The 26,044-nt window shown below is 40.7% G+C and overlaps 1 protein-coding gene across 7 annotated transcripts in view; it reads left to right on the forward strand.

The window, feature by feature from the left end:
- The window catches only part of HAPLN1 (hyaluronan and proteoglycan link protein 1), a 103,506-nt gene extending 79,645 nt beyond the window's left edge, over positions 1-23,861 (forward strand). For 6 of the 7 annotated variants that reach the window (XM_046905275.1, XM_015280598.4, XM_040655465.2 and 3 more), the window contains 3 exons: positions 269-643; positions 12,656-12,958; positions 19,608-23,861. In XM_046905275.1, coding sequence (XP_046761231.1) covers positions 269-643; positions 12,656-12,958; positions 19,608-19,897 — 968 coding nt within the window. In that variant the 3' untranslated portion in view covers positions 19,898-23,861. The remainder of the gene's footprint in view (positions 1-268; positions 644-12,655; positions 12,959-19,607) is intronic. The other variant, NM_205482.3, reaches the window with a different exon arrangement.
- Positions 23,862-26,044: the final 2,183 nt, after the last annotated feature.

The raw sequence follows: 26,044 nt of genomic DNA on the forward strand, positions 1-26,044 counted from the left end.
AGCTCTGGAACAACCCACAGGCAAATACAGGATGCCTGTAAGGAGCCATTTATGGATGATGGCATTAATACAGCAGCCATACAGTCCCACCAATATATAATATATGTATGTAACTAGTTCATATGCCCTACTGCATAGGTACAAATGGTTGCAAGGAACTGATCCCACATGCTTATAGATAATGTTTGTTACAGCATTGGTCATATCCATTCTGTAAAAGGTGGAGTGCAGACTAATTCTCCTTTTTGTTTTTCTCCTTGAATTGTAGAAGAAAATGGACCCCGCCTACTTGTGGTAGCAGAACAAGCTAAGATCTTCTCTCAGCGAGGTGGCAACGTCACACTGCCTTGTAAATTTTACCATGAACACACATCAACAGCTGGCTCAGGAACCCACAAAATCCGGGTCAAGTGGACCAAACTCACCTCAGATTACCTCAAAGAAGTGGATGTCTTTGTCGCAATGGGACACCACAGAAAGAGCTACGGAAAGTATCAGGGCAGAGTGTTTCTGAGGGAAAGCAGTGAGAACGATGCCTCTCTTATAATCACAAATATAATGCTGGAGGATTATGGGAGATACAAGTGCGAAGTGATTGAAGGATTAGAGGACGACACAGCAGTGGTAGCTCTGAATTTGGAAGGTAGGTAACATCTGAATTATACTTAAAATTAGATTTGCACAGCATTAAGGAATACCTGTATTTCCTCCTCATACTGCTGGTATTGTGCAATAACAGCGATAGCAGCCAACTGAGAAGTGGGATTCATTGTGCCCTGGGGATCTTGGTCTGACAGCCTCTAGCAGCTATCATAAATTAGAAGAACATAAGGACTTTTATAACTTACATTAGCCCACGGCATAGTCTGCTCCCAGCGAGCCCCATTGCAAAGGGAGCCAAAAAAGAATGTCCAAACACAGTATGAAAGACTCCATATGTTTTTAATTTGGTCCCTTCATTCAACAGAAATTGCTGTGTGTTTTTTCAGTAGACTTAGTCAAAATTATATTAAGCATTTTCCTAAAAGCCATTTTGCAAAACTTTGGGACATTTTAGATTATCAAGAAGATAAAAATCTTCCTACAAACAGGGAAACTGTCCAAGTAATTTTACAGAGAAAATATCTTTGTTTATTTCAAGCCTTATAATTACATAAAGTAAATCTCTATATTGCCTGCCAAGGCAACTCCTGCACGTGGGCTCTGGTAGTCATTTCTTTCAGCAATTTTTTTGTAAACAATACGGTAAAAAGCATTAGTAAAATTATTGAAATGGATTTAAAAAGAAAAAAATATTCATCTTTGCTTTTATGAAATTTAGATTAATTTATGAGATTTGATGCATGTAAATCAGCATCTGGCCTTTTCCCCAAAGCCCTGTATTATTCTCCACTACAAACTAAGAGTTGCATGAAGATATCTCTCTGTTCCTTTACATTTGTACCTTCCAACAAGTGTGTTTCAGGAGAAACTTTGCAGAAGCTGCATTATCTGTTAGCTGGGGGGGATGGTGGGTGGGAGGGGAAAGAAGATGAAAAATTGAAAAGAAAAGGAAAAAAAAAAGTCACCTCAAAGTAAAACTGCAAATGCAGATATTGACTTTGCCACATAATGCAGATCAGACCCAGTACTCCTAGTACTGTCTGACCTCAGCATGCCTCACCTCCCCTTATGATATTTTGCAGGCTGTCCTGGAGCTCGTTCCTGGGTTGCAAGGTGGGATGTAGTGTTGCTCAATAATCCTGCAAAATGGCATGTGATAATATTCTTCTGACAGGCTCCATATGTCCTAAATACATTCCTCTGCCAGACTTAGAGCTTGTCCAGATAAGTAGCTGTACCACTTGATCCCAAATACTGATATTCCCCAGCATTTCATGATATTATGACAATTTTTCTAGTGTAAAATGGTCAGAGACAGCATAAAATCTTCATCATGCTGCTCCTCTGGACCAGGTACCCTTCTGGTGCCACTAGCATTGTGCCTTTGAAGTAAATGTTCATCACCTTTCTGCTTTTAGAAACAACGGGATCCCAGGACAAACACTTGCAGCTGCAACAGGAGAGTTTGGGAAGGGGGAGATGACTAACAGCTGCAGTAACAGTGGGAGACTTTGCCTGGAGCTTGGTACAAATCCTTGTGCACATGCAGAGACTAGTATTTGAAAGGCAATACTGAACTGATATTAGAATAAGAAGACGATGAGAAATGTTTTTTTTTTAACTACATGCAATAGTTACATGTTTTTGGACAGTACCCAGAACTAAGGGCTAAACGCACAGATGGACTAGTGGGCAATATGAGGTTGCTCAGGTAGACGTTTGCACGTCCTTAACAGAGCTTGAGCATAGCGAGGCCTCTCAGCCCCGACACTCCTGAAAGTTGCTGCTCCAAGGACAACACAGAGAAGTTAGTCATCAGTATGCACTGGAGAAACATATCTCTTAAACACCACTGCAAAAAGGAGATCTTTCTTTTCTACCTTGCCTGTTTAGGGATAGAGCACTAGCTTACTGTATAGAAGATCTAGGTTCTGCCTCCTGACAGACACTTTCAGCCTGCTGCTGTTTCTCTAAGCAGTGTCTGCCTTTGAAGTATGCCAACTCCAATCCATCCTCTCCAGCACCACCACCTCTTCCTGTTTCACTCCCTTGAATTCAAAATAAAGAAATTTATTGGGTAGGAGGGGAATAAAGTACAATATGTCTTTAACAAGACTGTTCCAATCTCTGATCAAAGGAACGTTTATGCATTTTAACGTATGGAACAGTGTTTTGTTTTAATGACTTTTGTCAGTCAAGGGTGTCAAGCTGACACTATCTGACATTACAGAGTGAAGTTTCCCAGGGAGTTGGAAAATAATCATTTGTGAAACCTCATGGTAAAAGCTAACCTTTCAAGAAGTGAGATAAGACTATTCAGTTTGTTGATTTAGAATAAAACAACTTAGTTCCAAGTAGGGTAACTAAATCCAGTGATTCTGGGTCTAAGTTTCACTGAAGACTCATTCTAAAACTGTAACTACTAAAGTGCACTTATATTTACAGTGGATATGTAGACATAAGTAGTTGACGGGGTGTATTCATATATTTCTATGCCCCTGCACTCATCCTGTCATCTCATCTGTAACTTCATTTAGTATTCACTTTTATTGCTGTTTCATGCATCTGTGCAGTGCAGATCAGGATGACTTTAGAAAATCAGTCTCTTTGGACAAAAGTAAAAATACTACTCCACACTAAAATTCTGCATCTGCTACATGTAATAAGGTTTATCTCACAGTAGGAAGGACTTGCATCAGTAGCATGATGTCCTGAGATGATGGCCCGAAGGATGTTAACTGGCAGCAAGACAAAACCATTTATACCCAGGAATGCCTGCTAGCAGTACAAAACAACTGATCACTCCAGTGTGAGTTCACTGTATGAATGGCATAGATTTGTCTGAACAAAATGATATTAATTTATCAAATGAAAATAGTTGACCTCTACCTCAGTGGACCTCTATTCTTCCCTGAAAGTGGTAGTGTTACATTCTTGTTAGACTTAAAGGCCTCCTAGTACTGTGATAAAATAAGCTACACATAATAACTAGGTTTTCTGGTTTTTTTTTTTTTTTTGATTGTTTCTTTTTGTCTGTTTGTTTGTTTGTTTTGAAGGTGGAATTAGGCTCAGTTACATATCTGTTGCTTTCTGCAACAATGATGTTAGCCACCTGTGTTAGGCCTCTGCGCTCACTGACCAATAGCCTGATCAGGGCCAAATGACTGCAGACACACACCAATATGATGAGCAGCAAAATGGCGTCTATTCACTACTAAACACAGCTTATATACATTTTTACCTACATAACCGTGCTGTCATGTCCCACCCTGATTGGTTCACACCAGATAACATTGTGCCTTATTTGGCTGTTTCCCCATTCTTTTCTCATCTTTCTTCTTCTCCTGTTTTCTCTGCATCAAGGTCAGCACGATAGCACTGTCTCTCTATGCTTAGAGAGAGGCCTGTCCCGTACATCCCGTAGCCCCGCAAGACGCCTACTACAACATCTCCCCCTCCCTAAGCTCAATACTACTTACACACACGCCTAACCCGTACATCGCGAAGCAGCGCAAAATGCCTAATCCTAAATATATTTCAGCACACTATTCCTAATACCTTCTTCTACAATTCTTAAGCAATCATCAGAGCAACAGGGAATCCTTTCCCGTGCTCGGCCAAGCCTTGCCCTGTTACAGCACAAACGCAACAACCTAAGCCCCTCTATAATTTTTCACGCAATCTATGATACTCAATTCGATAGTCAAAGGTCTTGTCCATCATTCGTTGAAGGCAGTTCTGCAAGCATCCTACAAAGCATGGAAGACAGATTACACACAAAGATTGCAAATCCTTCTGCGAGAGCTTTACGCAATTGCTTTAACCATGAACCCACTCCCCCAAACAGTCTGCTCAGCCAGTTTCCGAAAGGATCACTTTCTTCTTTAATCTTCTGCGTATGTTCTTGCATCCATTGTAGTTGTTTGCGACATGCTGTAATCGCCAGGGACACCATAAACATCAGCAACATCGGAAGTGTCAGCGTTGCAGATGTAGTGCTCCTCTTGATGAGTGGTTCTCGATCCCGTCGTCTGTCCCTCAGTTGTTCTGGAGTTGGCTTCAGTTTGCCAACGAAGAATTTCTGTAGAAAACTCACACCTAGACTCAGTTTTTGCAGATATGTTACTTATATCTGGTATTACTTTTCGCGATGGTACCCACAGAATTTTTCCCAGATTCATGATGTTTGACTGCCACATACCCGACTACGGATACCCTTTAGCAAGCCCTTCCTGTGATCAGGAGACCCTGACTGACCTCCCCCACAGGGGCACTGTGCTCTAACGTGGCCATACTGGCCGCATCAGAAACACAGCCCTTGCTGCTGCAGCGATCTTTGCTGTTGCAGGCCAACAGCTGCAACTATAGCTGTGGCTAGCCCTTCATTAGTTAAATGAGCCACCTTGAGCTCATCTAAGACATACTGAATAACTTTTCCCGGGGTATTAAGCGTACTTGGGCTGGCTCATAGCAATGCCTTAGCATTGTCATGCGATTTCTGCTGCAGGCAGTCAATGATCAGTGGCCCTTGGGTTGGTTCCAGGAGATCAGACCCCTCTGCAGCAGCTAAAAGCCTGTCTGCAAAGCATTGAAAGGATTCATTCGGGCCCTGGGTAATATCTGTGCACGGAGCAGGTGGTTCGGCCTTATGCACAAGTTTATTAAACGCTGCCACCATTGCATCTGTGGCTGCTACTAGCTCCCCTGGCCTTAGTTTCGCTAGCTGGCCCTGGGGCGAAGCCACTCCCACGGCCTTCCCTGAAAGCCGCTGTATGCCGGTCCCATGCAGGGAGCAGCCCAGGCCGACCCCTGCCGCCCCGGCACAACCCCCCAACTCGGCCATCCAGTCCGTCTCCCATAACGTAAACTGGACCAGCCTGAGCAGCATACGCATTAGGTTTGTGATGTCACGGGGGAGGAGAGGCCCCAGTGCAGCCAAAGTCTTTAGTGCATTTAATGTCAGAGGCGATTTCAGGCCTCTTTTATCCATAAATTCCACCAGGCGCGTAACACCCCCGGGGTCAGGCGGCATCCATTCGGGACCACGATCACTCACAATCATGGGGAATGCCTCTGGAACTATACCCTTCCCCTCAGCCTTCGATCTAATCCGATTCCAGTCCGTCATTTGATCCTTCCCCCTACGCTCAAAGCCAGTCTCTTCTTTCTCCTCTACACTATCACTCGCACTACCGCCCCTGGGAGTGACCAGAGACGGTAGGCTATGCTCCCTGTCCACACTGGACGGACCTTTTGTCTGGTCCCTCCCCATGTGGGCACTAAGTTGATCCTGCCCATGTAGATCACAGCTTCCTCCGCCCCCTTGAGTCAGGTAACACTGACGTAATTCTGATAAAGGATGCAACGTTCCGCCTGAGGGGTCCGGATATGGGGGAGGGGGACAAGACAATGAACATCCACTCTCTTGTTGTCTTCTTTTGAACTGAGCACAGTCGGCTCACCCGGCGCCATCTCGCCAACGGTCATTGGCGGCTCCGTCTCCTCTCGGCCCCTGCAAGAAACTGCTCCCGAGCCCCCATCGGACCCCACCGAGTCTGGTGTCTCGCCTCCACCGCCAAGATCCAAAAGGTATTGAGCCTCTGCCAATACCTTTCTCTCCACTCCGGCCGCTTTCAACGCCCCCAGTATCAGACCCCAAGTTTTTAACTCCGACCCACCCTCCTGAGCACTCATAATATGTTGTGCGAACTCAGAGGTGAGATCATCCCACCTCCGGTGATCAAGGATCTCGTGGGGGGCTTTAACCTCCCCCTCCCGCTCTAACCGGGAAATAAATGCGTGGATAGCCTTCTTAGAAGGAGCATACTTGCCAAAGTAATCCTTACAAAACTGAAGCAATACCTTAAGAACATGGTCCATGATCAGCCCGTTGCCGTCACCACGAAGTCACACTTGACACCGCCGTCCACACGGGTCCTCCGTGAGTGTCCTGTCGTCCCCCTGGACCCCACCGCAACACAGGTTCTACTTGCCAGCCGGCACTATTGTCGTCGCCACGATCTTCTGCAGGGCGTCACCCCAGTCGTCTTCTGCTGGCTCCCCCTCTCTTCAGGGTACTCGGACTGGGCATCACCCCAAATCTCGTGCTACGGCGTCACCTCACAGCTCATAGCCGCACAGAGGGCATCGGAACACAGTCTGTGCCTCACACGGGCCTCACACGGGGCACCATTTCTTGCTTTCTGCAACAACGATGTTAGCCACCTGTGTTAGGCCTCTGCGGTCACTGACCAATAGCCTGATCAGGGCCAAATGACTGCAGACACACACCAATATGATGAGCAGCAAAATGGCGTCTATTCACTACTAAACACAGCTTATATACATTTTTACCTACATAATCGTGCTGTCATGTCCCACCCTGATTGGTTCACATCAGATAACACTGTGCCTTATTTGGCCGTTTCCCCATTCTTTTCTCATCTTTCTTCTTCTGTTTTCTCTGCATCAAGGTCAGCACGATAGCACTGTCTCTCTATGCTTAGAGAGAGGCCTGTCCCGTACATCCTGTACCCCTGCAAGATGCCTACTACAACACATATCTTACACATTTTTTGTATGTTCTCTTTGCTACTATGGAAGTGAAGAACTGTGCCAATCTTCCCCTTCTTCCTTTCCCCTCCCTTCCTCCCTCCCTTCTTTTCTTTCCTTTCTTTCCTTCTTTCTGTCTTTCTATCTTTCAAAAATTCTTTAGCCATGTCATCATTATCATCTCACATTTGCCCTTAAATGCAGAGTCTAAGTATGGTACTGTTGGGCTGGGCATGGCAGATGGAAGAAGTGGCAGGAACTGTAGATAGTGGGGGATATATTTTATACTGACCTTGTCACCAAAGCCATTTTCTCGCTGAACTGGCCATGCTCCTGTACATAAAATAAGGATTATTAACTTTGCATTATTTTACAGATGTCATGAGAGTCAAAAGCTTAACATATTTAAAGGACCCCTGTGGTAGATAGATACAGTTGCCTGATTCATAAGCAAAGAAAGAATTCTCAGCTTATATTTAATTTTCTTTATATTGGCATTGTATTCTTCTGCACTACATTTTATCTTCATGCTTTACTGTTTTCCTGTCTTACAAGCACAATGCACTGCAATGAATCTCCCCATGCCAGGTTTATCTGCTTTGGTTTTCTAGGCAGGTGAAGCCTCCAGCAGTGCCCGTCACTCACACTGCTCTGGCACAGGTTATGCGCACTGTTTCTTCATGGCACTGGCGGGCTGTGGCAGAGAAAGTAGAACAATGCTAGGTTGCCAAAGGCAGCCTTACAGTACAGTCTATAAATATTTTATATATTCAGCAGTACCAGAAATATGCAGATCTAGATAAAGCTATTGAAAGTGTCTATAGACTGTGCTTCTCAGTTGAAGGCAATCCTTAGATGGCTCCACACTAACCCTACACCAGCAGGTTTCGTGATCTTGCTTGGAGGTTCATTAGCTTCCAACATAGAGTGAGAAAAAGATCAAGCTTCTTTTTCAAAAACAGACCTTATAGTTCAAAAATAGAGCAAATAAATCCAAAAGGTCTAAAGAAGAAGTTCTTCTAAATTGTCACAGTAATCATTTCTAAGCTAGTCTTATTTTCTAATTAGATTTAGCCTAATGATATCTTACCTGTTTCTCCTACATGCTGCTGTTACACTCATACACCAAAAGCTATTTAAAATACTTTTTGCATGACAATTTGTTTATCTGTCTGCTGTAGATCTGATCATATAAGGCATGCTATTTGTGAGCGCTTAGGAGACAACAAGATTCTTTGTAATAGACAGCAGCAGTTTCTCAAGAGTAAATCTTGTTGGTCCAATGTAATTCCTTCTGTGTCAGGGTAACAGCTCTCTACAAACACTTTTGTGCTGTTTCCACTGTGACAAACGGCACTTCAAGGATACACTGAAGTAAAAGTAAAAAATAGAGAAACAAAAATTTATCTGGAAACAATGACTTGAAAGGAAGATGCTAAAAGACTTAGGACTGATTAGCCCTAGGGGAACAGAGAAAAATAAGTCTTCAAATTTTGATAAAAGCTGTAGGAGTATAAGGGAATAGCCTGCCCTTGGGCCAGGCAAGCCTAGCTTGTATGCCTGTATCGGTCAGAAATAAGCAATCACAGTGACAGCTGGTTTTGGGGTACTATGGATGGATGGCCCCAGATTCAGGTGGAAGATGCTACCTGGCAGCCCACCCATGCAACCTGTGCTGAGTAATCAGACAAACGGAGAAATGGAGGTGGAATCTGAAGGAAAATCGGGGACTTACCACTTACTAATCACAGAATCTTAGAAATCCAACATGGAAAATTTTGCCTTCAAGTGTATGAACTTGCCAGTGTAAAACTCTATCCTGCAGTACAGCATATAGCAAACTCTACTTTAACTAGTGTTTACACTGGCTACAAGAAAAATTGCTTTTCTGTCTAGGCTAGAACTCGAGGAAGCCAATTTCTTTACTCTGGCTGTAAAAAGTCCTATTTTTTTTCCATATGTGTTAACAGAAATTTTCTTTTATCTGTAAATGCTCTTAAAATTGCTGGCTGCTCATGGTGCTAGCTTAATAGGCACCCATAAATTGTTACAGGAATTGAGTTTTCTGGGTTTATTTGCTCATCTTCTTGCCTTGGATAACCATTACAGCTCCTTACATTGTGAATGTACTTGCAGTGACTAGGTAACTACAAAGTACTTGTATTGAGTGTTAGGGATTACCTGCATGTAAATGTAAGGACATACATGTATTATGTCTTGTCCGACCCTTAACAGATCAGAACTGAGCTCTGCTTCTCTCATTATTCTCCACTTGTATAAATTCTCTAAAAAAAAAAAAAAAAAAATCAGGGTAAAAGGTAGCAGTAAACACTTCCACATAAAAGCATTTATGATATGCTTTCCAAGACAGTTTGTTTCACTTGTCTCCCTCTCTCCCTTCTCTTGGATTTTTTTTCATATGTTATACTTCCACATTTTATCTCCTGTTCTGATACAAATCCTGGTTTCCATTATTTTTAGGAAAATGTTTGCATAGCTACAGGTGCATACAGCAAGCCTTTTAGTGCTAGATTTATTCTCCAGTGAACCAGTGTTTCTCAGGTTCTTCCTGAGCAGCAGGTTGTCCTTCCCTGTGGATAGGCCCAGTTTCAGAAAACTGCATGTTTGGGAGTGTATGCTGTAGGTTAATATTTCTCACTCAGGCTCCACTAGAGTTTTTCTTCCTTGGGGCATGGAGCTGGACCACCAAGATCAAGCTAAGGCTCTTCAGCTCAGCCTTCCTGCTACAGGGAGAGGGAACTGCAATTCTCTGGGTTTTAAACAGGCTCCCATCAATCCTCTGACTAGACAGACAGAGTTTTTGGTAGATTGCTAGAAGTGCCTGATTGCACATGGGTGCCATTGCTGTGAAGGCTGCCAGCAAGACGTTCTACAGAAAACAAGGAGGGATTAACAACTTTTGTTCACACTCAGCTGGAGTGAAATCCAGACATAAAAGGCTACAGCCAGTGTTTGGAAGAGGAAGACCATTCTTTCCCTGTGGAAGACATTCTGGAGCCTTCATGTGACCAAAAAAAAAAAAAGCATTATTAATTCCTGGCCATTTGAGTCTGGGTGTTCTCTTCCTCCATTTCCTAAACCCACTTTGTTAACATTTGGAAATATGTGTTTTGTCTGGTGGCAAAACACAGCATTGGAGTCAGGAGTTTTGAGTCAGTCTTTAGTTTGGGAACAGAGTCAAGCCTCCAGACAGCTTTTGTCCCTTCAGGAACAGATGGGATGGATTATCTTTTGACGGGCTGTAAGATCTAAGACTGAAGAAGATGCTGTGCAATTAACTGAAGTTCAGAACTGCTAAGCTGTACCAAAAGAAAGACAACTAGTGAGACTAGCTGTGAATTCAGTGTGAGGTTTGATAGGAAACTGAAGGGGAAGGAATAGTATGAGCAAAGATGCAAGATAATGCAAAGCGGCACAAAACACATATCCAGTCAGTTTTGCTATACAAATCACCAATGGCCACCCCCATCTGCAGGGTGAAATTAGTGTTAATCAGTTGCAGACGTGTACTGCAGATGAACTCAAACAGAAATCAGCTTCTATGCAGTCTACCCAAATGTAGTTCAAAGCTAATATTACAATTTTCTGCATCTTTATGTTATTAAAACAGTATGTTTCAAACCGTCAAACTCAAGTACATTGGTAACAAATTAACATATATATTTAACGATCTAAAAAAAGTTATTTTGGAAACCTTAAGGGATCAAATCAGTTTCAGCAGTTTCTGGTGAATTGTTTCTCAGTCTTTAAAATAATTTAAGTTTAGCTCTTCAGTTTCTCATGTCCACCTCTGGACCAAAAAATAATGAAATAGCTACAGCAACATGTTTGTTAAGTTATAGTTAGCAGCACTCGATGTGTTACATTTCATTCATGCTTTATAGTTCAGGACAACTAACAACTGAAAAACCCTTTATGAAAGAATTTACAAAAGGGAAGAAGGTCAGCAGAATCTCTAGTCAATTGCTGAGGGAGAACAAAATCTTGTTTATTATTCCCTTGCCAAGTTTATGTTTGTATGCTTTATTTTCTTGGATCAAGTCACTGAGGTTTAGTAATAACAAAGATTTTATTTAACAAAAATAACAGTACTTGGATGATAAATGGGTGAGGGAGAAGATGAAAAGAAAGGGAATGTTAAGATACCAGTGGAACAGACACCAAAATGGACTGACTGCTCAAGAAGAAGAATGACTTCATTGCATGCTGACTGTCTTGCATGACTGTAATATAATTTCAGTATCCTATGCTCCGTACATTGCCCTGGAGACAAGGAACTTCTTACAGGGAGAATTCATCAGCAGGGAGAAAATAAAAAGAAAAATGGATGTCTGTACTGGCTTAAAGTTTTTTTGCTCATTCCATAATGTGTTATCTTGTCTTCAGCCTCTCAGCATCCCACAGCAACTAGTTCTGCAGAGATGTTTGAGAATGAACTCTCTGAGCTGGCTCTTTTCAGATGCCGTTTTATTTCAGCTTATTATGAAGACTGGGCTGAAGCCAACCATAAAATTTAGATCTGGGTTAAGTTTCTAAACCCTGCCAAAGTTACAGTGGACTGATCCAAACTTTTGTTTTATGTCTCTCTCTTCTTTGCACAGTCTTTCATCAGAGCCACATGAGGAGGTGGTTCTTCAGCATTTTATTCAACATCTTTTATGCTTTGAAATGCAATTTTTAACAACAGATATTTTTCACAGAATCTCAGAATTGTAGGGGTTTGAAAGGACCACTGGAGATCATCAAGTCCAACCCACTCTTAAAGCAGGCTCTCTGTAGCAAGTCACACAGGAAGGGGTCCAGATGGGTCTTGAGCATCACCAGAGGAGACTCCACAACCTCTCTGGGCAGCCTATTCCTGTGCCCTTTCACTGTCACAGTGAGAATTTTTGAAACAAACAAATATACAGTGGAAGGATCTGTGAAATAAAGGTGATGACTATGAACGTTGCTGCTGAAACAGCTCAGAAGTTGTTCCCCATTTACTATCATCACTTGGATGTTCCCTGTCCCAAGGTCTCTCTACCCCACCTTTCTGCAGCTGCTGACTGCTGATGAGCAGCAAGGCTTGTCAGCTTTCATTGAGTACATCTGTCTGGTATTAAAGTTCCCTGGTGCCCTCTAGGAGGAGGTTCTTGAGTGGTGAGAAACTGCCAAAAAAGCAGCTGGGGTGTATCATAAATGTCTCCCTAAAATCACACACAATTTCATGGAAATTTTAAGAGAAGGGCAGATGTAGGGACATGGTATAGTGGACACTGCTGGTGGTAGATGGACAGTAGGCCTAGATGATCTTAGAGGTCTTTTCCAACCTTAATGATTCTGTGATTTTATGATTCTAACACATCATGGAGTTAACCTTTATTTCTCCTTCTAACAACTGTAAACGCTGCTTCTCCTTCCGTTCTTTCAGTGTTGAAGATTCAAAACCCCTTCTAGTGGGGATTACCCCCCAGCTCACCTCTTTCTGCCATTTCAGGTGTTGTTTTCCCCTATTCTCCACGTCTGGGTCGTTACAACCTAAACTTCCATGAGGCTCAGCAAGCTTGCCTGGACCAGGACTCCATCATTGCCTCCTTCGACCAGCTCTACGAGGCCTGGAGGTCAGGGCTGGACTGGTGCAATGCTGGCTGGCTCAGTGATGGTTCAGTGCAGTACCCTATCACCAAGCCCAGGGAGCCCTGTGGAGGGAAGAATACGGTGCCCGGTGTCAGAAACTATGGCTTCTGGGATAAAGAGAGGAGCCGATATGATGTTTTCTGCTTTACTTCAAACTTCAATGGTAAGAACCTGGTTTACATTTACCTTGCAAGGGTCTTTTTCCATGCTTTAAAAAGAAAGAGATGCCAGCGGCACCAGAGGGCAGCAGATGGCACTTGACTGGCCGAAGTTTATGTTAACTTTGAGAAATGTTACTGATGGATTTAAAAAGACACATAACCATAGTAATGGTGGCTGTGCCATGTGCTCGTGCAGATTATTTTCAGAAGTCAGAGCTAATAATTAGTAGTGCTTACTTATATCTCCAATTTTACCATACTAAACATGCCTTTTTAATTTTTATTTCTGTTAAAATGGTGAATAAACTAGCAATTTCTTTACCTGATATTTCCCATTGAATTCAATTATAAGTAGGATGTTTTACAACATCAGTGCCACCAAAATAAAATTCTGATTGCCACTTCATCTCTGCTGTTGCCTCAAGCAGCTCCAGTTCATACAACGAGTCTAATATGACAAATATTTCCTTATCAGCAAAGTTTTTTGTAGCTTATATAAGTAATAATTCAGATTTCTAATCTTAGCATGCTGTCAAAACTGAGACATTCCCTCTTACTCTGAGCTTGGTCTGCCCTAAAGCTTATTACAGTGACTGCAAAATTTCAGCTCTTAGTAGATTTTACTTTAGGTATGAAGTGAGCTGATCTGTTGATCTCAGACTGCTATCATTTAAGGTTTAATCTAATGGCTGGAAAGGATTTACAAAGCATGACTGTGGATGAGAGGAGCACTGCAAGTAAGAAGTGCAAAATGAGCCTACAGCCCTCTATAGCATCTTGCTCACGGGTAGTTCACTTCACACGTGTTTGGCATTCAGCCCAACCAGACCAAGGAGCACAGCCCTTTTTGTTTATGCTCAGATTGCTTATCCTCAGTGAAGCATTTTTGCCCTACAGCATACATAAAAATAAACATAAGCCTTGTTCTCAGACGATATGCTTTAATGCTAGGCCTGTCCCACACTCTCAAAAAGAAAAAAAAAACAACAAATTCTCAAACTAATAATATAAAAAATTAGGTGGGACGCAGTCAGAAACAAATGTTTGTGTGATTTTTATCATGCTACATAATTCCATGAAATGTTGGCTCATTTTTCTCTTATTCCATCTAAGCAAGGCAAAATCCTATATGAGCTCATCATATGCTCATTTAAATCTGGAGAAAAATAAATAAATATCACTGAGGGTTAAAATAAACAAAGGAAAAAATTAAAATTTATAGCTACACTATTTAAAGTGCTGATAGCATAAACTCTTGAGTTCACTGGTCACTAAAGACCACCACTGTCCACACTAGCAGCTGGACAATATCTCTCAAGGAAAGAGAAAAAAAAAACATTTCTGGAAAAAAAAATAAGGAAGTACTGACAGACAAATACTGTCTGTACACTGATACTGCAAGAGAAAGAAGGAGAAAGAGGAATGAGGTAAGATGAGAATATGGCATAGAGATGGCAGGGAAGTGAAAGAGAAGGCATTAGTATTGATCACATGCTTGGTGAGTCTGCTAAAATGACATGCAAGACAGAATATCACACAGCAACACTGTGATGTGAAGCGTGGAGTACCACTTCACCCAGGTCCCTTCAGCTCACCTCCATATACATCTCTTGAGGTGGCAGCAGAAAATCTGGATGTATCCTCTTGTGTACCTTCTATGTTCGCCACTATTTGTATTCCAAGCACACCTAAACATCCACAATAATCCCAGAAATGCCCCCAAAATGCCAGCATCTTATTTGCAGCTTAACACCTTGGACAGCTTATGTGTGCTAAACAGTGTCATTAGTGTTCTCACTGTAAAAGGAAAAATCTTATAATAACCTGGTTTGCCACCAGGTTGCAACTGCCAGAGATAGTGGCTTTGGGCACACAGCTATTTCTGCAACACCCAATATTGATTCTCTCAGCTCAGGAACAGCCAAGAAAAATGAGAAGTGGTCAGGACACCAGTAGTGGCAGTGACCAGTAGTGGCAGTGAAGGCTTCTCTGTTTTAGACCATCTCCTGATGGTCTAAAACAGAAGAGCCTTTAGCTCTGTGTGAGGGAGCTGGAAACACACCAGTGGCCTCAGGATCGGAGGCATGCAATGCTAGCTCAAAAAAGCACAGCTCAAAGAGTGTCAGTGGTGTGAGCTGCTGTGAGTAACCAGGGGGCGTGAGGGTTAGTTTGGGCTCTTTCTAGAGAATGACATCCCTAAGGACCTTATAATCTCAGGGGAGATGAAAAGAAAAAAAAAAAAAAAAGGCTCTATTTTAAGTAGTTGAGGCTTAGTTTTTACCTGGAGAATGAAGGTACATAATTGTTCAGATATTAAGGTGAAAAATGGAAACATAATCATCAATGCAGTTAGTTCCAATCCAGATTCTGTGTTTTCACTCAGGATCTATGAGACCTCTCTTTGGTGAACACCAAGAAGTACTTTCATTCTGTTAGCAAAGAATTATGTACTCATTCCTCTTAACTGTACAGGAAAATTGTTTCAGCAAAGTTCTTCTGCAATACAATATACAATACTCATTACTTTGCAAAATTACCCTCTACAGTGTCTTTTCTCAGAGTAGTTTAAGTGCATTACTTGAGCATTTTGTTCTGCCCATGTAACTCCTTCCTTGGATTGGTTCATAGAGGAACTTTCTGTCTTCTGTTGCTGTGCAGGCAAAGCCAGAAATCCCAAAAGGTAATGCACGCTTTTTGAAAATGGCAGTACAAGTAATTTCTTGGTTTATAAGAATATATAGCAATGAATTTCATAAAACTATACAAAACCCTAATATTAACATAATCCCACCAATGTGCTTACTATTCAGAGCTCAAAAATCAGACAGCAAGGCTGTGCAAGAAAGATGTGACTTGGTCCTCTTTTGTATAAACATTGCAGAAGAAATATGTGGGTCCCAGAGACCCCACATGGTATGGGGAAAAGAACATGTAGTAATATAGCTGAAGGGTTATTCTTAGCCTAATTTCTAGGGCTTTCTGAGGGGAGCAGTGAGTCTCTCAATAAATAAATAAATAAATAAATAAATGGGAATCCCTGACTCTGAGAAGTGTTAGGCAAGTTAAATCACAGAATCACAGAGTTGTAGGGATTGGAAAAGATCATTGAGTCCAACCCCAGTTGCATGGGAAGGTGTCCAGGAGGGTTCCTCTAAAACTGAACAAAAAAAGAGGTCAAATACTGCCTGTATAACACTTCCAGTTCATTAATGTGCATTTTGTTATGTACGTTGAGCACTGAACTGCAATGCATAATTGATTTGTTATCACGTCTAGCAAAACTGAATACAATTATCTTACGCTAACTAAATTAAAAATACAAAGAATAAATTTTAGGGATCTTGTGTGAGTGCAGCTGCTTATTTCAGTAATGCACATGATAAGCTGACCACCACCATTTAAAGCAGTAGAAGATCTTTTCCAAATAATGCACGCTGACTGTTCATTCGACCATTGATAAATAGAGTATTTGAACATGTCGTCGCTTCTCTAAAAAGGGAAACAAAGCTACCCTAAGAAAAGTGATGTGCCCTTTCTGACAAGTGCGTGCTTCTGAGCCAATGGCTTCTGGGAGGAATGGAAGAGGATTTTCAAAAATAGAACCCATGTATTTAATGTAGCAGTTTAAATACAGTTACCTGAGTTAAATGTTGATTTTGACATGCATATCATGATCTTATTTTTGAAGGAATGAAAAGTGTCTTCTTGCCAATTTTTATATATTTTGAAAAGCAACAGTCTCACTCAGCTGGCTGCTGTGGCTGTGAGATACACTGGGCTGAGTCTGTGGAGCCGATGATAGGTCTACATCTTGTGCTGCATGCTGAGAATGCCTCTCACTGCCATTTGCAGTGTGCTCTCTACTTGACAAAACCATTTAATTCCCTGAGCACATGGGCAAGAACCCTCCCTGTCAGGCACTGTGTTGGCTCTCACACAGAACATATCGGGTGGGGTGGTACCACCTTTCAGTACCACTAAGCATGATGTCCCACTTCCTCTGCACTCAGCTCAGATAGAAAAACTTTGCCCTGAAATACCCAATTTAGAGCTGAGGTTGGAAAAAATCTCCACTGGCAGTGCATGTGTCACACTCCTGCAGTCACAAGGTGTGGGTATTTAAGTCAAGTGCTCAAATTTGGCTCTTTAAGCTGTTCTGTTACAAGCAAAACCTTAAAATAACTGTTATAAGTGGGGTTCTATTAGGTTTGCATAAACTCCTGCCCCTTGATTTGGAGTGAAAAGTCAAGCCAAGCACACTCATTCTCTATAGGAATGACCTAACTCCCAGACATTAATTACAGACAGAGGATTAACGCTTCTCCCTCCTTCCACGTGTATTAATGAGAACTAGGATTGAGCATTTTAGGAGCATTTCTAACCTATTGGTGGGGGAAAACCAGTAAATCTCCACCAAGTCTATTCACAATCTTTTGTTTAATCGGATATTCTACGTGCATGTCCCGCTCGCGTGGGCTTTGCTGTTAAAGTTCTCCCATTTGGGGAAGGGGCAGAGTGTAGGAGTTTTTATTATTGATGTCATATGTCAAAAGCCTGACCTTACTGCAAATCCCAAGGAAATTACATTCCACTGACATATGGTTTGAAGAGCAACTAATAAGCTAGGTGAAGTTTACATACTATCAGTCCAAATCCCTGTTCCCTTAAGTCTGAAATCCTATTTGCTTTGGGGAAACCTCTTATAAACCTAGTAAGAACAGGGTTCTACTTAATAAACATTCTTTTCAGCAACAGCCTGTAAATGCTGCCAACTTGCTGCACTGGAATCAATGCATTTTACAAAGGGTCAATTATCCACTCTACTCCGTTGAAAATACTGTAGATACTGCCTCTGACAACAGTGAGATTGTTTAAAAGGTTCTTCTCCACAATATAAGTGGTTGTTTTTGTTTTTTTTTAATGATTCCCATCATAGTATAAAATTTCAGACCTTTGCACAAAGCTAATTCAATTATCTTTATATTTTCACCCGACCTGACATTTCTTCACTTCAAAAAACCTCTCTGCTTTTTTGCTGGGATTTACACATAACTCATTCTCCTACCTGCTGCTTTTTCTTCACCAAGAAAGTAATCTGTGCAGAATATGTTCTGTGTATTTAACTTGTTATTTCTGAGGAAGAAAATGGATATTTTGCTGGAGTACATTTTTAATTAAGAAGCAGACAATGTGCTTGCCCCACATGAATAAATGGATTCGTTTTTTCAGACAAGTGGCCCCTTTCATAGAGCAGTAAGATTGAAAATGTTGTGAACTTACTTGGAAATTTGATAAATAACTCTAATGAGTGAAAGGCTTATGATAAAGTTATATTGTCTTGATAAGTGAAATTAATGTTAGTGTTATTGCTACCTGTGGACTGGTACAGAGGAGTTTCCGAGCACTACTTGCTGGCATGTGTTTTCATTACCTTGTGACGGGGGCACATTTTTCTTAGCTGCTCTATCAGTTCAGTGCTGTGGTATGGTACAGATATGCCCTTTGATGCCTAAAGAGAAACAGAGCTGGAGAACTGCTGTGAATGTTTGTGGCACAGCTAATGAAGACTTATAGCAGGCATGGTTTTGATCTACCAGGGGTTCAAACGCTGCTTCTGAGAAGCTGTGCAATATCTCATCTTTCTTACAGGAAAAAAAAAAAATAAAAAGAAAGAAAGAAAGAAGGAAAGAAAGAAAAAACTTTGATTGAAAGAAATTGTGCTTATACTTAATCAGAAACAAGGTCACTGCCTTGTTGGAAAGCAGAACTGCACGTGCTAGCTCCAGCAGCTCCCACCCAAACACTTTCAAATGCCAGATCTTGCAACACCATGCTTCTGAGAAGGAAACACAAAGAATTTTCATCTAATGTTGATAGCATGATGTAGGATTACACTGCTTTGGACATTTAACTAATTACCCTTCTCTAACAACAAGATGCAGCTGTATGAGATCTTAGGTTCCTTAGGCATTTTACTGGATTGAAGGTAGTACCTTGATGCTGGTCTCAGAACAGCTCCCTCTGAGCCCCAGAGTATACCCCCTAACGTTCTTCCCACTATTCTCCCTCTGCAGACAGAGGAGGAAAGTGAGGCTGAATGTTAGATGGAAACCCTCTACTCAGAGGGCGGTGAGGCGCTGGCACGTCTGCTCAGGGAGCTGTGGGTGCCCCATCCCTGGAGGCTCTCAAGGCCAGGTTGGATGGGGCCCTATTCTAACCTGATCTGGTGGGGTGCAGCCCTGCCCATAGGAGAGGGTTGGAACTGGGCAGCCTTTAAGGCCCTTTCAAATGCAAATCATTCTGTGATTCTGTGAAGTGCATTGCAACGAGTCAGTTAGCATTGAATGCCCATGCAGTTGCAGCCACTATGCTGTGCTAAGTTAGCAGAAAGAAGTATAGTGCTATATTTTTGTATAAATTGACCTTCTTCTCTACTTCCAAATTGTTTTTTTTTTCACTCCCACTACTTAACAAGTCATTATACAAGGGATTATAACCTGTTCAACAGCAGAACACACAACTTATTGCACTCTGAAATGAGCAGATGTTGATTTGTCCGGTTCTGCAGTGGAATATCCTAATTTCTCCTCAAAACCTCTCTTGATAATATGCTCTTCACTTACACCTCTTTCTCCCTCCTTCTCTCCCCAGGTCGTTTTTACTACCTAATACACCCAACCAAGCTGACCTATGATGAAGCCGTGCAGGCCTGCCTGAAGGATGGCGCTCAGATTGCCAAGGTTGGGCAGATATTCGCTGCCTGGAAGCTCCTTGGTTATGACCGCTGTGATGCCGGCTGGCTGGCAGACGGCAGCGTCCGCTACCCCATCTCCAGACCCAGAAAGCGCTGCAGCCCCAACGAAGCTGCCGTCCGCTTTGTAGGCTTTCCTGATAAAAAGCACAAGCTGTATGGTGTCTACTGTTTCAGAGCTTACAACTGAAAATACCTAGAGCTGCAACAGTCTTTAATTCATTAAGAACATGTGAAATATTTCGATATGAACTCGTGCAAGTTACCAAAACTGTGATAAACCTTTCTTACTTACTGTAGAGTCATTTTCATAAACCAAAACCATTAATTTGTTTTTGTTTCTGTTTAAATATTTTTGTAAAAGTATCATTCCATAGATATTTAAAAATAATATAATTTAATGGAAGCTCTAGGTAAGAAGAGCCAAATTCTTTAAGCTACGTCATCCCAACAAAATATAATTTTCATGAATGGGGCATGCAATAGAGCTTGACAATTGCTAGGACACAATTATGGAATGTAAGGCTACTCAAAGCAGAAGCTTTTAAAAGCACAAATTTTACATGTTTGTACCCGTTTGAGATACACTGCAAATTGATTGTATCTGGAGTTTTGAATTAAGATGTTTTTGTTTATAGGGGTCAGTGAGGTTTTGCAAAAAATAAAAATTAAAAAAAAAAATAAAAAAATCAAAAACAGCCAACACAAAACAAATAGAAAGCTAGATTAGAAAAGAGTGTTTTCACTGTTTTTGCATGGGAACAATATACAGTTTAATAAAAGCAGTTTAAACAGTCCAGAAATATAGGATTTATTTTGCAGCATAAAACCTTGCCTTTCTGAAAACCAGTCTTGTGATCCCATACATATTTACAAGCACAATTACTTCTGAATGTTTCAATTGTGTTTTTAATGTGTATAAATCATTGAAGAGGTGGGTTAATAATTAATGAAAAAGCCCTATTTTCTTCTTAACTCAAATTAAAGATGCCTGAAAAGTATTGCATTACCTTTGAGTAGCTTTACTGAGTTATTTTAAAACTCTTAGGGCCATTTGCTAAGCCGCATATAGCATCTACTCAGGGCAGTTGTGTAAATGAACTGCTGGACAGAAAAATTATAGACTTTAGCAGCTTGAATTTACATTAGCCTTTGAAATGTTATTGTCTTAATTAAAGATATTATAATATTTAATATTTCTTAGCTATTTACACATCACAAGAAATAAAAATTGGAAAAAAAAATCAAATGATCAAGTCTTAGAAGAAGATTATTGAATAAAATCTGAAACCAGCTATTAAGGTTTAGAAGAGAAGAAGTACTTTATTTCCTTACATCTTATCTGTATCTAAATATACATCTGTTTTTTAAACTATCAATGAAAAAAAAAAATAGTACTGCTAGCCCTAATTACTGAAATACTTCCCTCTAAATCTGTAGTGGTCTAGGTTGAAGATGTTTACCTATATCTGCCAGTGTCTGCGATAAACTTGCACTGTGCATGGTGCCTAGGATTTTCCGAGCTGCCTAAAGTACTAAGTCCTCCTTAAATGCCAATTTGAGGGAATTTGAATTTCTGATGAAAACTTATTTTGGATGCAGCAATTCTTGGTGCTCATCTTCAGATACCTTAATGCAACCAGTTTTCCAGATAGCGGGTGCTCAAGGCTTTCTGAAAATTTACTCCACTTATGGTGTCTCAAGCTGGATATCCAAAAAACAGAGGCCGCTGATAAAAACATCTTGGTCTTGAGTAATCTTCTGGCATTTTGAAGTTCTCTATCCAGTGTTGGTTCTACCACTTAAAAATGTAGAACTCTTTTCCTACTCCACACTTGCTGACAATGAAGATACCAGAGGACCAATATTTGTATTGCACAAAGTTTTGTATCTTGCCATTGTTTCCATATCTAAGAGAGATATGTATCTAAGTAGGCAACAACAGTAAGCTTTCATGAAGAGCTTAGCGCAGATATGTTCCCATGGACATGAGTAAACCTGATATCCAGAGTGGCTGTGGTCCTATGTTAAAAACCGGAGAACAAACCAGGAACAATAAACAGTAGGAGTGTAGTGGAGAGATACTGCAGTGTGAGAGGTGTTGTGCTGGAGTTCATTCCCATCAAGCTCAGAGGCAATTCTCCATCATTCTAAGTCACTGTCAGTACAAGTTCTTTCTCATACTACTCAGATTAACAGATCTTGGTGCCAAACTACCCCTTTCCCTTTTTCATTCAAACTGAAAGTTGGATTGTCTTGAAGCTCTATTACTTAGTTTTTAATAGGGAGTAATTATAGCCCAAGCCCCTAAGCCTGCATAACCTTTACCTATCAGCCATTTTTTTAAATCAGTGCCCATTTCACACACATTCTTAGGGCACCAGAATCTTTTCCACACACTTGGGAGAAAGAGAAACAGAAATGGAAGTAAAAACAAAGAATATTTGTGCAAGAGGAAGAATGGAGTATGCAAGACTGGACTATGACCAGCAGAAATACATGTTGTTCCCCCATCCAACCTTCAAAAGTATGGAAACAGAGGCAGACAGTATTTGAAAGTCTCTTCTGGAGCTTGGACAGGGAGATTGTGGAATAGGAAAAGCCATGGGGAGTGTCCCAGAGTGGTTGTTCATTCAGCTAGAACCAGAGTTGCTGCAAAGTGGACAGATCCAAAGATCTGCTTGGCCAGTGGGAGGCTGCACGGTGTTCCTACTGCACAGCAATTAAGAGACCCTCATGGAATTTGTTTTTTGGTTTTTTTTTTTTTTTTATTTTTTTTACCTCTCCAGGGAAACCCTTCACAGGGTTTCACCCAGACACATTTTTTTGCAGGATTGGGGATTATAATGTACCTGCCTAAAAATGTAGTCATCCAACCCACTCGTGGGGCTGGCTAAAGTGCCCTCACTGCTAGACCAAAGGCACTGCAGGAAAGGCGACTTGAGCCTTTCGTCAACTTTGCAACATGTTGGGGATGGCTGGTCAGGTCCTAAATCACAGCAGTCTCAGGCTTGCTCTTGCTTATGCTTTCTGCCTCCGCATCCTGGCGCTGCCGCTGTGACAGCCCAGGCGTAGCACATCACCCCGCTTCGTGCGTCACCCAGACCGGCTGGTGGCTGAGCGGGCTCTGCACTACCCGTGCGTCCCCTGGCTCTGGGAGACGTTCCGCTGCTCCCAGTCCGGCAGCATGACGAGGCCATGGCACAGCGAGGAAAGAGTGGCTCTCGGCTGCTATGTGAGCACAAGTGGCAACATTATCGCTCAGCTGTAGCTTTAAGTTCGCACTGAAGATACCGCTTGCTAGGAAGCAAATGCTCATGTAATGGAGTCTCAGTAGGTGAATTTACATTTGTCATGTTAATTACAAAAAGCCCGATAGCCTAACTTGGGATCAAGCTAGTTTTAGATCACTATATTGATATGCAACATTATATATATTATTATTAGGGATAAAGTTAAAGGGATAGCGTGATGAAAATATATTTGTATGGAAAATATAATTAGCTCTAATGTAAGCAGGTTTAAAAACCATTAAAAGTGTATGCATACTAAATGGGCACAAATAGGCAAAAAGACATGAATTCTATTTATTTTTACAGCTACTGACTCCATCTCCTTTTATAATGTCAAATGTTAGGAAGTTTTCTTATTTTTGAATAAGCTAGCTAGGTGCTTGGATAAAAACCTTAAAAAGCAGCTTAAGAACTGGGTAAAAGTCTGTGCTATTTTCTGTTGGTGGGAGAAAATTCTATCACTAGAATCAATTCATGTTCTCTGTCATTATCTTGTATTTCACAATGTATCTGAATTTTAATGCCCATGAATGACAACAATTAAATCATGTTGTTTTTCTCAATATGACGATTTCTTCTTATTGACTGGCCGCTCTTCTTTCCCAGAAAAGACAAAAGGGAATGGAAAAGATCAAAGCATGAAAAAACTTTGACATAGTAAACAAAGCAATTACCAGCATAGGGAAAAAAAAGAAGTCATTACTCTGTGAAAATGATTTACAATGATCATAAAGAGGACCATATTCCAGAGCTTTTGTTTCATGCTTCTCTGAAGCATTTTGAAAGTAGAAATGTGAGTGCCAGTTTTTATTTCATGTTCTCTCCCATCATCTAAAATAAAATAAAGTATATTCAAGGAAGGCTGTTTTCTTTCTTTTTTTCCTTCTTTCTTTCTTTTTCTTTTTTTTTTTTAATTATTTTATTTTTATTTGTTAATTTGGTTGCTGCAGTACTCCGCGTTTGCATTGCCAGAAATTGGATGTACAGCATGTCACATTTTAGAAAAATTATGAAACTCTTTCTTTGATCCCCTGGGCTTACAAACTAAAAATATACAAAAATCCCTCTTTATAATGTGTAACAAGAAAGATTTTTAGTGACAAGCAAATGATTATTTATTCAAAGCATGGGGCCAGATTTTCAGCTTCTGTAATCACAGAGTTTCTGCATGCGTGTATTGATCTGTGCTGGAGATTTAACCCTGAAGGTTACACGCAGTGCACCAGTTTGCTGAGGAACATTAATCTTTGAAAAGCTTATCATCCATGTTTAAAAATAAATGAGAAAGAGCCTCAAAGGTGATTGATCTGAAAACCTTATCACTGGGGATAAGGGAAATCTGTAATAAAATGAATGCATGATGAGATTTACTTACTTGATTTTCTAACAATATAGTTAAAACAATTTTTAAATGAGTGACATTTTGACTTCAGAGCATTAAGCATAAAATTAAAACTACCTTTGGTAGAAACAATCCCTCAGTAATTAATACTTCCTTTGTAGCAGCAGCTTCCATTGGATGACATCCCACTATTTGAAACAGGGACACTGCCTTCATGTTTGTAAGTGGCTGAATTTTGGCATGCATTTGATGGAGCTGGCACAGAAATAGAATGTCTGGATTTTCCCCCGAGGACATAGTAAACGAAGTAATGGGCTGCCATTTTATTTGGCCATTCTCTCATTTACACACAAAGGATATTAGCAGCTTTCTGTTCATTAAGGACAACAGCTAATTGTTCTTCTTGAAGGATTTAAGATGCTGAATCTTACACATTTGTTAGCAGTTATGGAAGCTGAACAACTACACCATAGGGAAGCAAAATTCCAGTGCTAGGTAATTTTTCCTGTAAAAAGGAAAGAGACTTCAATTCAAAATGCAAAATTAAGAAATTAATACTTAATTTTAAGCGAACAGCATGAAGTAGTCAAAGTTCCAAAAAGCAAGGGTGAAATGATGAAAATTAATTCTTTAAAAAGTAATTACTCCTCTTCCTATGTCAGAAAAACTGAGGTACACACTAAAACAGAGGTGACTTGGACAGTTGTTGAGAAAAAGAAAAGAAGACAGAAAACAATACTTTCCGTCCTTGTCTGTCACAATGTGTTTGCCTTTTTTGTACTGAGCCCAGCAATAATTAAGGCACAAGTTTAAATATATAATTTTAAAAAAGAGTAAACAAATAATGGTTGGGGGGGGGGAGGGGGGAAGAGAAGCAACACACATACTGAAACAGAACAGGGGTTTGGAAAGGATTTCATCTTTTCTTCAGCAAGCCTCAAACTGGAAGAGGAAAATGCTCATTAGAAAATAAGTATTTTTCCCTTTTTTGTCTGACAGTGCCTCAATCTGTGAAAACACTGTGTATTAACATGCAAAGCCCATCTATTTCGTCAGTGTTGTGCCAGAAGCAAGCAATTGTTTAACTAATGACAACAGTCCTAACATGGTGCTAAGCTAATGAATTATGCACCAGCATATTTTTCAATCCAACCAACCAGCATTTTATTATATATATTTGATATTTTTTAAAGGCTAGCAAAATAAATAAATAAATAAATAAATAAAGTGGTTTGCAGTGATACAAGTTGAATGAGAGGTTCAGTTTCTATTCCTTATTAAAAGGATATATTGCAAGGCATGTCAGCTCATTACTTCCTGTGCTCGTGTTCACTGTCATTTGCAAGCACGATAACCTTTGCCTCCCAGTTAATTTCATTCTGATTTCTTTAACAGCAGAAAATTAATTATCTGATTATGTGAAGAAACATCAGATTTCAGTAATTTCAAGTTCTACCTCAAACACAGCATAATTAACAAGTCTTCATTTCAAAAGTTGTGGCTTTTGAATCTGTGGCTGCTTCTTACCATGGCGAGCTTCTAAATCCTGTTATAAGACTAATTTATATTCTGTGTTACCACACACAAAGCAGAAGTGATTGTTCTTTTTCTTCTCAGGGATGCTTTTTTGAGTTTTTATTTCCTTGTTAGTGCTCTTGATTTGGAGAATTTTTTTCTTTTCATTGACAATGAATAAAATTGA

The sequence above is a fragment of the Gallus gallus genome, chromosome Z (genome assembly GCF_016699485.2).
Source record: "Gallus gallus isolate bGalGal1 chromosome Z, bGalGal1.mat.broiler.GRCg7b, whole genome shotgun sequence".
NCBI classification, from domain to species: Eukaryota; Metazoa; Chordata; class Aves; order Galliformes; family Phasianidae; genus Gallus; species Gallus gallus.